The sequence below is a fragment of the Diaphorina citri genome, unplaced genomic scaffold (assembly GCF_000475195.1).
Source record: "Diaphorina citri unplaced genomic scaffold, Diaci psyllid genome assembly version 1.1 scaffold1444, whole genome shotgun sequence".
In the NCBI taxonomy this organism is placed as follows: domain Eukaryota; kingdom Metazoa; phylum Arthropoda; class Insecta; order Hemiptera; family Psyllidae; genus Diaphorina; species Diaphorina citri.
This window is the reverse complement of record NW_007378870.1, coordinates 55,819-68,654: the sequence shown is the minus strand read 5'-3', so window position 1 is coordinate 68,654 and position 12,836 is coordinate 55,819. Positions and strand designations below refer to the sequence as shown.

The 12,836-nt window shown below is 39.8% G+C and overlaps 1 protein-coding gene, 1 long non-coding RNA gene and 1 pseudogene across 2 annotated transcripts in view; 2 read left to right on the top strand and 1 right to left on the bottom strand.

Annotated features, from left to right (window-relative positions):
* The first annotated feature begins 648 nt into the window (after positions 1-648).
* Positions 649-12,836, top strand: part of LOC103515933 (putative 1-phosphatidylinositol 3-phosphate 5-kinase) — a 21,166-nt gene continuing 8,978 nt past the window's right edge. The window contains 5 exon segments of the mRNA XM_026828483.1: positions 649-681; positions 951-1,028; positions 1,297-1,486; positions 2,350-2,608; positions 5,126-5,259. Coding sequence (XP_026684284.1) covers positions 978-1,028; positions 1,297-1,486; positions 2,350-2,608; positions 5,126-5,259 — 634 coding nt within the window. The 5' untranslated portion in view covers positions 649-681; positions 951-977.
* On the top strand, positions 3,069-3,186 carry LOC113470219 (annotated as a pseudogene).
* On the bottom strand, positions 3,779-4,685 carry LOC113470218. The gene is made up of 2 exons (XR_003393352.1): positions 4,619-4,685; positions 3,779-3,849 (listed from the first exon to the last, which is right to left on the bottom strand). It is a non-coding gene; the product is annotated as an uncharacterized LOC113470218 (long non-coding RNA).

Here is a 12,836-nt window from a genome sequence, read left to right as displayed (position 1 = left end):
TTAACCACTACACTACTGAATTATATTGGATAGGTAGTAGTAATCTTGTATTTTTCTTGTTTATTCACAGGTCCAGAGGCCCCAAGAAATGGCGGAGACATTGTAAGTTGACATTATCATAAGTATACCAAGAAATATGTTATTTTATTTTACAAGTGGCAATGTTTCTTCTTAAAAATTGAGAATATTAACCTCCAGATCTGGAGTTTAATGTGTTAACCACTACACTACTGAATTATATTGGATAGGTAGTAGTAATCTTACGTTTTTCTTGTTTATTTACAGGTCCAGAGGCCCCAAGAAATGGTGGAGACACTGTAAGTTGACATTATCATAAGTATACCAAGAAATATGTTATTTTATTTTACAAGTGGCAATGTTTCTTCTTAAAAATTGAGAATATTGAGATTAATTTCGGATTTTTTTTCCATATTTAGAGAGTAAATAAAAGTGTGGTAAGTTAGAGGAGAATACTTGTCTTAAATTAATTTTTATCTCTTTCCCCTTTTCCCAGACAACATCTCCAAACAATGGTGCTGCTATGCCCCACATTCTTAGAAAAGTCGGAAATTTTCTACCTGGAAAAAGCTCGGTAAGTTTAGGAATCTAAAATATGTACCTATCTTACGTTTTTCTTGTTTATTCACAGGTCCAGAGGCCCCAAGAAATGGTGGAGACACTGTAAGTTGACATTATCATAAGTATACCAAGAAATAATTATGTTATTTTATTTTACAAGTGGCAATGTTTCTTCTTAAAAATTGAGAATATTGAGATTAATTTCTGATTTTTTTTCCGTATTTAGAGAGTAAATAAAAGTGTGGTAAGTTAGAGGAGAATACTTGTCTTATAAATTAATTTTTATCTCTTTCGCCTTTTCCCAGACAACATCTCCAAACAATGCTGCTGCTATGCCCCACATTCTTAGAAAAGTCGGAGCCTTTTCCCAGACAACATCTCCAAACAATGCTGCTGCTATGCCCCACATTCTTAGAAAAGTCGGAAATTTTCTACCTGGAAAAAGCTCGGTAAGTTTAGGAATCTAAAATATGTACCTACCAACCTACCTATTTTAAAATCTGTTCTCTTTGGTTTAGTAATTATCACCCAAAAGTTCTCCAGATTCTAAAGAAGAAGAAAAACTCGACTTTATGACTCGAACTAAAGACCTTATTCTGCAAAAGGCTTGTCTTTTAAGTTTTCATTATTATTTATTTAAAAAGAGATTACGAGATTGAGTCTTAGGTTTATTTACCAGCTTTATCTGAATCGTAATAATCTGAATTTATTTGGCAGACTTTACAATCGTACAAAGACTCTGACATGAAGCAGTACTGGATGCCCGATGCTGTAAGCAAGGAGTGCTACCTATGTGGTGACAAGTTTACAACATTCCGCCGTCGACATCATTGTAGAATATGTGGCCAAATATTTTGCTCCAAATGCTGCAACCAGGAGATACCAGGAAAGGCGCTTGGCTATTCAGGTAATAGAATCGCGATTTTTACTTTCCTTATCCTGTGGTCCTCAGTTGGCCGAAACGGAAGCAACAAAAAATCCTATAATAAGGAACGTAATGTAGATACGAGTATTCGTCAACATTTTTGATTGTCAGGTTTTTATTTTTCTTTTTACAAATAAAAGCCGGTTTACCCGGCAATTTAATTAAATTAATTTTTCTCCCTTTTCTTCTTTTTCTTCTTCAAGAGGGAACTGTAACAACGGAGGTTTTACCGTCCAGAAATCGAAGAGAGAAGGACAAGATATTAGAAAATCAGCCATCCCGAGAACGAACCTTATCTGTCTCGGCTGAAGTTCGTCCCGGGCGGGAATATTACTCGTGACCCAGCACTTCCCTCCAAACTAGACCTAAGGCAGGCGCGCCACCCTCCTAACTAGACGTTGTATTTTTTGATTTTTACTTTCCTTATCCTGTGGTCCTCAGTTGGCCGAAACGGAAGCAACAAAAATCCTATAATAAGGAAAGTAATGTAGATACGAGTATTCGTCAACATTTTTGATGTCAGGTTTTTATTTTCCTTTTTACAAATAAAAGCTGGTTTACCCAGCAATTTAATTAAATTAATTTTTTTTCTTCTTCAAGAGGGAACTGTAACAACGGAGGTTTTACCGTCCCGAAATCGAAGAGAGAAGGACAAGATATTAGAAAATCAGCCACCCCGAGAACGAACCTTATCTGTCTAGGCTGAAGTTCGTCCCGGGCGGGAATATTACTCGTGACCTAGCACTTCCCTCCAAACTAGACCTAAGGCAGGCGCGCCACCCTCCTAACTAGACGGGCTTTTCATGGTTTTACTAAAAAGAAAATTATTGTTGTATTTTTTCCAGGTGATCTCCGTGTATGCACGTACTGTTGCAAGCAAGTTCTCACATACCTGAATTCCACGGACACTACGCAGTCTGCTGAACTCAAAGCTCTGCAGGAAGATCTAGAGATCAAATACGGTAGTGGGGGGAATCAGGATGTGTTTCCATCGGGTGGCAGTGAGGGGCCCAGTGCTCAACAGCTAGCAAGCGAGCGGGCACAGGTCACGCTGTCGAGGAAAATATCGGTCGGCTATCAGGAGGAAAAGTTTGCATCACCCAGGTAAAATTTTGATTGGACGTAGAGGGAAGTAGATCGAACTGCAAGGCCAGCCATTCACTATCAGATAGACCTCACAGGTGGACCTGATCAGGTGTATCTGTCAGGTCGCCCTGATAGTGAGTGGATGGCCGCCCAGGTAAGATTTTGATTGGATGTAGAGGGAAATAGATCGAACTGTAAGGCCAGCCATTCACTATCAGATAGACCTCACAGGTGGACCTGATCAGGTGTATCTGTCAGGTCGCCCTGATAGTGAGTGGCTGGCCTAATAGCGAAGGTTTTTTCGTCCCGAAATCGAAAAGAGAAAGGAGCGGCACACTCGGGACACGAGAAAGCCCTTCCGAGATCGAATCTTATAGAGATTCGATAGAGGGAACTGAATTAACGGAGTTCTTATCGTTTCAAAATTGGAGAAAGGTGGTCTGTGAAACACGAAATGTTTTAATATATAAGTAAGTAAACCAGCAGCGATAGCACGTTGTTTGCACCAATTTCCAATTGATCACTCAAGTTAAACAACGTTGCACGTGGTTAGTATCTGGATGGGTGACCATCTGGGCAATCGCGTGCTACTGGTTCCCCTGTTCCCCATAATATGTCAAAATATATGAGACGTTGGTTAAATTGCTGGCGTAAAGGGACTTTTCAGTCCTATCCCAGCAGGATAATCAAGGTATATTCTATTCTACTAGCTTTTCCCAGCCCCACTCAGGCTGGGTCAGCTGGGTGAGGTTAATTTGAATAGACAGATAGCTTATCCCCAAATGAAGGGTAAAACCCCTTTGGAGTCATAGAAAGTAAAGTTAACCAGTTTTTCCATTGTTTATAGAGGATTCAATGTTCTAAGTTGACACAGGACCTCATTTATGTGTTCATCAAATTCAGCAATGGTGTCAAACACATCCTCAAATGAGTGACATTTCTGCAAGGTTGCAAAAAACTCTTCATGAAGAGAATTTTTCTGATCTGTAAGTGAATATACACAGAGGGAAAAGATAGAAGGTAAATGGAGTAATTTTGAACACATGGCAGGGCACAAGGGAGATTTTTTTTTTTAATTCATAGGTATCACAAAAGGCAAGTAGATATAAAGTAGATTTATTGTTTTAACCATCCTGATATACCTACTTGATTTAAAAGGAAAAAATCAATGTCTATTAATGAAACTTACTTACCTCTAGACAAAGTATTTTCTAGAAATGAAGACTTGTACAAAGTTTTCTTGAAGCTATCATTTTGGGCTGAGAACAAAAAAGATTAGGTACAAATGAAAAGCTGAAATTTAAAGGCCTAAACACTCTGATGCAAGCAGGTATCTAAATATGAAACACATATTCCAAATGGAGCAGTTGCAATTGGGAAAATATTATTAATAAAAGGTCGATTCCTACGTAAAAAGTTGTGAAAAATTCGAATCTGAGGTTAATAAACACTCTGATGCAAGCAGGTATCTAAATATGAAACACATATTCCAAATTGCTAAAATCCACTAAGGCTGGGGTCTTGCTCAGTGAGTTCAAATGAAGTTACATGTTACTGAGTATTTATTGAATATACCTACCTACTTGGAGAGTGCCCCAGAACAGTCTCCAAGCACTCTCATAGGTTATACATCTCACTTTATTAATATGAGCTTGTACATAGATTTCATGGGGGGCCACTAACCCAGAAGTCTATGTTGTTAACCCTATGCTGGGTCATCCTTCTTCTGTCTATACCTACTCGTATTACTTGGGCAAAACTTAAAGACAAACTTGGTAATTATGCAGAAGCCACAACATTGGAAAAGGAAGCTCCTTTTTGTACTTAACCTAACCCTATAATAACACTAATCACTGCTCTAATTGTGAAAACTCCTTTTTGCATTTAACCTAACCCTATAATAAAACTGGACACTGCTCGTTTGTGCCAGTTCCTTTGGTAGCAATCTTCCACTGACTTCTGCACAAGTATCGTAAATTTTAACATGGGACTATAGATCTGGAGGTAGGTAAGTATGATGGTATTTACCTGTATTGTAAAAGGTATTGGGGTAGTCTGTTTGAATGGAGCTGTTCAATGTATCATGCAAGAGCTTTAAATTGAATGCAAATAATTATTGAAATACTTTATTTATGTTTCTTTTTTTTAGTAGGAGGGCTCTAATGAAGAAGCTCTTCCTAAAGGGGACTGTAACCACGGAGGTTTTATTCTCCTGAAGGTTTTATCGTCTCGTTCCGAGTTATTTTAAAATTCTCCCCTGGCGGGAATCGAACCCTCAACTTAACGCTTAACACTTAAAGTGGCTGGCAGCCTCGAAACGAAACATTGAGTACTTCAAAATTTGAGGGCGGTAATCGAACCTGCCACCTAGCGCTTACAAGGCAGGCACACTACCCTCCAAGCTCCAACTTTTTCTCTTACAAGGCAGACGCGCTACCAACCAAGCTAACTAGGCTGGCAATGATGAGCCTCTGATTTACATTTAACATCAGTTCTCCCACGTTTAAGAATTCCATTGTTTTTCTATTCCTTCAGGTTAACTTCGGACAAAACGAGGAAATCTATCTTCCTTAACTTGTACGATGAGCTCATAATGACTCTACCTTGTCCATTTCCTGGCACTGTACTCATACAATGGTGTTTCGATCATAACAAGGCTACCACAAGGTAATTGAAACAGACTTTATAAATGCAAATAATTATTGAAATTCTTTATTTATTTATGTTTCTTTTTTTTAGTAGGAGGGCTCTAATGAAGAAGCTCTTCCTAAAGGGAACTATAACAACGGAGGTTTTATTCTCCTGAAGGTTTTATCCTATCGTTCCGAGTTATTTTAAAATTCTCCCCTGGCGGGAATCGAACCCTCGACTTTCCTGAAGGTTTTATCGTCTGTTGTTGTTGTTGTTGTTGTTGTAGCGGCTTTAGCTTTCGCCGAATGGCGATAGCAGAATAAGGAAAAGATGTCTTTTTCTATCTGCTATACACCGGGGTGATGGTCTCTAGCTCTTCTTCTTCTTCTTCTTCTTTTGGTGCCATATTCTACAGAACGTTGGCAATCATGATAGCTAATTCATTCTTGTCGTGGGCTGCTTGGAGAAGATCTGGCATACTTTTATTAAACCATTGACTGAGGTTTTGGATCCAGGATGTTCTTGGTCTTGACGCTAGTCTTCTCTCTGTTTCGTCCCCTAGCCAGACAGTTTAACGTCCCCTAGCCAGACAGGTTTTATCGTCTCGTTCCGAGTTATTTTAAAATTCTCCCCTGGCGGGAATCGAACCCTCGACTTAACGCTTAACACTTAAAGTGGCTGGCAGCCTCGAAACGAAACATTAAGTACTTCAAAATTTGAGGGCGGTAATCGAACCTGCCACCTAGCGCTTACAAGGCAGGCACACTACCCTCCAAGCTCCCACTTTTTCTTCGGTTTACATCTCGTTCTTCGTCCTTCCACTTGTATCTGTCTCACTCTTTTCCCGACATATTCTCCATCTCTTCTCATCACATGCCCCTACCACTGTAATCTTCTATCTTGTATTTTCTTGGTCACTTCAGTCACTTTGATTTTGTTCCTTATCACTTCATTCCTTATTATATCCATTCTTGTCACTCCTAGACTCTACCTCAGCATCCTCATCTCATCTCATTCTAAACTAAAGTTCCAAGGACAAGCCAGAAACGTCAACTATTGTAGGAAAAGGGTAGGAGAAGAAGATGTACTTACCTAGTGCCATCTTAGCAGCTTCGAGCTTATCCTGCAGTACAAACAGACGAACAAACTCATTGGTTTTCCACAGAGCATCTGCTCTCTGTTCAGGATAGAAAGTGATCCAATCTATGGCGTTAATCTTATCCATATCTTCTTCTGTGGTCTCGGGCAGAAGAGTTTTCCGTTTGCTTTTGGATGATTTTTGTCTGTGGAGGTAGAAAATTAAGTCATCAAGAAGAAGAAAAAAACAACTCGCATTTCGATTACAAACACTTCAAACTTCAACGGGTTACTTTCTGATGTTCTCGTGCTGACTTAGCACCCAAGTACATGGGAAGTATTGTGCCTCTTCCTACCCATCCGAAGAGGGACATACTACGGGATGGGCATGCTACGACACAGACCATAAGGGTCTAATGTAGCAGAATTCTTTCATTGCTACGAAACATTGCTACGATGAAGCACTTTTGGTACTTGTTCAAAGTCACGTCAATGGAAGATTGCTACAAAAAGGAGCTATCCAAATGAGCAGTGACCAGTGTTATTATAAGGTTAGTTTAAATGCAAAAAAAAAAGCATCCACAATTTGAGCAGTGACCATTGGTATTATAGGGTTAGGATAAGCGCAAAAAGGAGCTTTCGTTTTCATTGACGTGACTTCTGAATAATTACGGCATTTTTTTCCAACTCACTTGACTTTCTCTACGACCAGATTCGTGATATCTCGGATAGCCAATCGGTTCTGTTCGGCCGCCTGTAGACACTCGGCTCTGAGGTCTGCATCTACAATACTCTCCAGATACTCAGCATACACTTGGTTCTGCTCTGAGGGACTCAGATGAGACACATAGTACGCGACCAGATGGGGGTTACCTCGGCCTGTGCAATCCTGAGGAATAATAGAATAGTGCTTATTTATACTGCTCAAAATAAGACGGAAGGGTCCCTTTACCCCAGTACACTAATACTATTATTATTGTGGTGGTGAATTATAAGTACCTTGATATAAGCCTTGATAATGTCATCTCCCATCTTACGCGTCTCATCTCGGGCCTGTTCAAATATTCGAAACACAAGAACCAAATGAGCAGCTAGTCGTGTCACGCGTGACCCAGGCCCATTGTCACGTGTCACGTAGCCGTGTAGATGTGACATGAGTGACGTCACGTTATCCAGAATGACGGCCTGCTGAATTTCAGAGAACCAAATGAGCAGCTAGCCGTGTCACGCGTGACCCAGGACCATTGTCACGTGTCACGTAGCCGTGTAGATGTGACATGAGTGACGTCACGTTATCCAGAATGACGGCCTGCTGAATTTCACGGTCTGGCTGGTGAGCTTCCTGCTTGATGGATGAGGACTGACAGTTCTCCAACTCTTGAAACACTTTGTCCAGGTCGAACCAAACTAAAGTTGGTAACGGAAAGGAAAAATCAGATTTTCAGATTTTTCAGAAATTACCGGGTTTGACCACCATCTTTTATTTACAAATTTACATGTAACACGTGTGGACGAGGCTTGATTGAGCTACCATAGCACCTAGCGTTGAAATTTAGCACTACTTTGGATTTCACGGTCTGGCTGGTGAGCTTCCTGCTTGATGGATGAGGACTGACAGTTCTCCAACTCTTGAAACACTTTGTCCAGGTCGAACCTGAAATCATTTATAATTAATCCATATTATTAAAAATTAAAAAGACAATTCAGATTCGACTTTCAACAAAAGAAAATTTGGTGAGCTTTCGTGAATACTTAGATTCTCATCATCTGCAGACTAAATCCATACCTAGGTATTATGATGATTTGTACTCTTTTGTTACGATTTCAATCAGTGCCTGGTTCTCACAAAGAAGTATCCCATGAAAAAGGCAATAACAGTCTTTATAGCCGACGACCATTTCAAACTTTGTCCCCTTTTTAAATTTCTTTCTCCCTCCTTCTCTCATACACACTCACAACTCTATCTTGAGATTCTTGAGGCTTTCAAGCATCGTCCACCCTTTGTGGACACTACTCTAGAGGCAATAGCATGTATGACATTACTGCAATGCAATAATTCTAAACTAAACTGGACGCGGCACACAAGGGATCAAGAAGAGACCGCCTTAACATAATGAAAATGACATGACTCCTTACTTTTGGTTCCAATATTTGTCCGGCATAGGACAGTATCTTCTCCCGACAATATTCTCTCGTATTTCTTCTTCCACTCGGAGATCCACATACACCTTGAGATGTGCCCACAGTATATCTTCCCAGGTGTTACACATTAGGAGGGCAGCGTCTAGATTGCCACACAGAATACCCATGGCAGCGCGCCATGCCCGGGGCATCTTGGGGCACTCTGATTGACCCCAGGCACTCAGCTTCCACAGGTCTCTGTAATGGGGAGTTGAAAGTGAAATAGGTTGACAAAAAGGTTGACAAATGAAAAGTTGATGATTTACTTGTGAGAATTCCCGTAATAATGAATAGTGTCAATTTTCTTGACTTGGCGGGGCGGACCGATACCGCTCTTCTTAATATTTCTATACTTAATTACCTATACTAATCGTAGGAAATAGGAAGATTTTTTTAAATAATGAAATACTAGTGACACAGCAAATAAAACTGTAAAACCTGAAATCATTTATAATTGATCCATATTATTAAAAATTAAAAAGACATTTCAGATTCGACTTTCAACAAAAGAAAATTTGGTGAGCTTTCGTGAATACCTACTTAGATTCTCATCATCATCTGCAGACTAAATCCATACCTAGGTATTACGATGATTTGTACTCTTTTGTTAGGATTTCAATCAGTGCCTGGTTCTCACAAAGAAGTATGCCATAAAAAAGGCAATAACAGTCTTTATAGCCGATGACCATTTCAAACTTTATCCCCTCTTTAAATTTCTTTCTCCTTCCCTCTCTCATACACACTCACAACTCTATCTTGAGATTCTTGAGGCTTTCAAGCATCGTCCACCCTTTGTGGACCATACTTAGATTCTCATCATCTGCAGACTAAATCCATACCTAGGTATTATGATGATTTGTACTCTTTTGTTAGGATTTCAATCAGTGCCTGGTTCTCACAAAGAAGTATACCATAAAAAAGGCAATAACAGTCTTTATAGCCGATGACCATTTCAAACTTTATCCCCTCTTATTTCTTTCTCCTTCCCTCTCTCATACACACTCACAACTCTATCTTGAGATTCTTGAGGCTTTCAAGCATCGTCCACCCTTTGTGGACACTACTCTACAGCCAATAGCATGTATGACATTACTGCAGTGCAATAATTCTAAACTAAACTGGACGCGGCACACAAGGGATCAAGAAGAGACCGCCTTAACATAATGAAAATGACATGACTCCTTACAGCAGCATCCACATACACACTTTAATCAGGCGATGGTAGTGTAGACACGGCTTTAGAGGCAATAGCATGTATGACATTTCTCCTTACTTCTGATTCCAATATTTGTCCGGCATAGGACAGTATCTTCTCCCAACGATATTCTCCCGTATTTCTTCTTCCACTCGGAGATCCACATACACCTTGAGATGTGCCCACAGGATATCTTCCCAGGTGTTACACATGAGTAGGGCAGCGTCTAGATTGCCACACAGAATGCCCATGGCAGCGCGCCATGCCCGGGGCATCTTGGGGCACTCGGATTGACCCCAGGCACTCAGCTTCCACAGGTCTCTGTAATGGGGAGTTGAAAGTGAAATAGGTTGACAAAAAGGTTGACAAATGAAAAGTTAATGATTTACTTGTGAGAATTCCCGTAATAATGAATAGTGTCAAACTTTCTTGACTTGGCGGGGCGGACCGCTACCGCGCTTCTTAATATTTACCTATACTAATCGAAGGAAATAGGAAGATTTTTTTAAATAATGAAATACTAGTGACACAGCAAATCAAATTGTAGAATTCACTAGGAGAATGGACCTCTACAGGGCCTCCCAAGTTCCTATTCAACCCAAAATCTACTGAGGAAAATTTCCTTTGAGTTGAACAGTTTTGCTTAATTTTAGCTCTCGTGGCGTGGATGAGTCGCGTGAATAAGAAACACACTACCTAAGTACTATCACGCCACGTGAACTAACGAGAGCTCATGGGGAGTCAGAAAGATGTGGTTCAAAGTTCTCCCATAACATGGTACTTACTTAGGTGATTTCGCTCCCGATGGCCACACTGCTCTCAAGTCACGTGAGCTCACGACCTCTACAGGTCCTCCCAAGTTCCTATTCAACCCAAAATCTACTGAGGAAAAATTCCTTTGAGTTGAACAGTTTTGCTTAATTTTAACTTTCGTGACATGGATGAGTCGCGTGAATAAGAAACACACTAGGTACCTACTATCACGCCACGTGAACCAACGAGAGCTCATGGGGAGTCAGAAAGATGTGGTTCAAAGTTCTCCCATAATATAATACTTAGGTGATTTCGCTCTCGATGGCCACACTGCCCTCAAGTCACGTGAGCTCACGTGACGTGATAGCCCCCCAGAGGGATATCATAACTCACCTATTAGGATGACCTTCAATGGGAAATCTCTCCGTAGTGTTGGACGTTAGGTCAAAGTTCGGATCGTGAAAGGGTCTCCATCCTTCGAGAATGCTGGCTTTCAGACCCTGGCCTACATGTAGACATAGCTTCTGTGCTGTGTCCAATCTGCCACAACGTACCTCACGGAACACTTGAGTTAGAAGTCGACGCTCATCTTCCTGAGGACACGTAAAATATAAAGTTAGAATTTAGAATAGATACTTAAGTGTGTCTAGTCCGGAAATGAAGTGCATAGGTAACAGAGCAGACTGGAAGAGACTGGCTCGAAATGCACACCCCACTTGAGTGGGATAAGACAAAGAAGAATAAGAGTGTGTCTAGAATTTAAGAATTAGGTACCTCATTTAACATAAAATATAAAGTTAGAAATGGATTTGCTTTTATTTTTTTAGCTTTCGGACGTTAGCGAGCCAATGGGTGCAACAGAGCAGACTGAAAGAGACTGACTCGAAATGCCCACCTCACTTGAGTGGGATAAGACAAAGAATAATAAGAGTGTGTCTAGAATTTAAGAATTAGGTACCTACCTCATTTTAATCATAACATTTAAATGATCGAAGGCACACACCCCGGAGTACTTACATATCAGTTCCAACTTTGAACCTTGGTCATCCTAACTTTGCACTACTCTCTTTTCCCCATTAAAAAAAAAAAAAAGCTGTGAAGATAAACAAAAGTTGTCCGTGTGAGAAATCTTTTGTAGAATGGACCCCTCTGGTGGAATCCCAGTAACATTAATCACCATATTTACCTCATCCAATGGGTGCAAATGCCTCTTCTCTTTGAGAGGGGCATCAGGATCCATACTGGATACCAACTGCTTGTTGGCTGAAAACGGCAACTCCCGATTGTTCTGAAAAGTCCAGAGTAAATTGGAATGTTAACATTTGTGAATATTCACGAGAGAACTTTCAAAGGTAACATAAGAATTGAGGTTGTAGAAAAAGATTATTTTCCCTAATCTTCCTCAGAGTAAGTGTGAAAGGGAAATGATCTCCAATCCAGACTTATAGGACTAGAATTGATCAATATACATTTTAGTATAGTTAGATTTCATCCAAATAAATCTAAATTTTTATCCAAAGTCCAAATTAAGAATAAAATCTCCTTACTTTCAACTGGAACAGAGTGTTTTCCCAGAGCACTGTTTTGTCCGTGAAATGTTCAATGGAGGGTTTTTCTTCCCTATCATTCTCATCTGCAGCACTTTTCTCCAGCCAATCAATGATGATCTGACACTGAAAAAGACAAAAGAAAGGACAAAATTGACTTGAAATATTATTCCTCCAAACCACTTTCATATTACTTCAAGGAACATTTTTTAGCATTCTTGCCTGTGGTTGGATAAAAAGTGCCTTTCTATTCTACCACCACTTGTATTTTTTCTTTAGGGCAGCAACTTTGAGAAGCACTGCATTCGACCTTCAATGGTTGAGAATGCTGTGCTACCTTGTCAGATAGTGGTTGAACTAATTTTTGTATTTTCCTTTAAAATAACTAGGGGAAATGAAGATGAGTTTCAGGAGATGGGAAATTATCTCAGAATTCAAATTATCTCAGACATTGGTTAACATATATCATTTCTTACCTCTGCAATATGAGGGTCATTTTTGAACAGCATTTCCACAACAGTTTTCTCCGTGATGTGTCCCGTATGTACATCATTGGGCGGAGGAGCCAGACGGTACTGATAGAGAGCAGACACAAGACGCCACACATTGCTTTCCTTGGCCAACCATTTCATGAACTGTTTGAGACAAAATCCATTAGTATTAATATTAGGTTAAGACTGATTTTTTTTTTTTTTTTTTTCCACAGGAAAAATTGACTTTATTCAACAATTTATTTACAAATATATTTTTCTTTTCATGTCAATGATATGGACATCAGAACTTTGTCTATTAGACAAAGTTCCCATGCCCATTTTTTTTTTTTTTTTTTTTTTTTTTTTTTTGTTTTTTTTAATACTTTTTC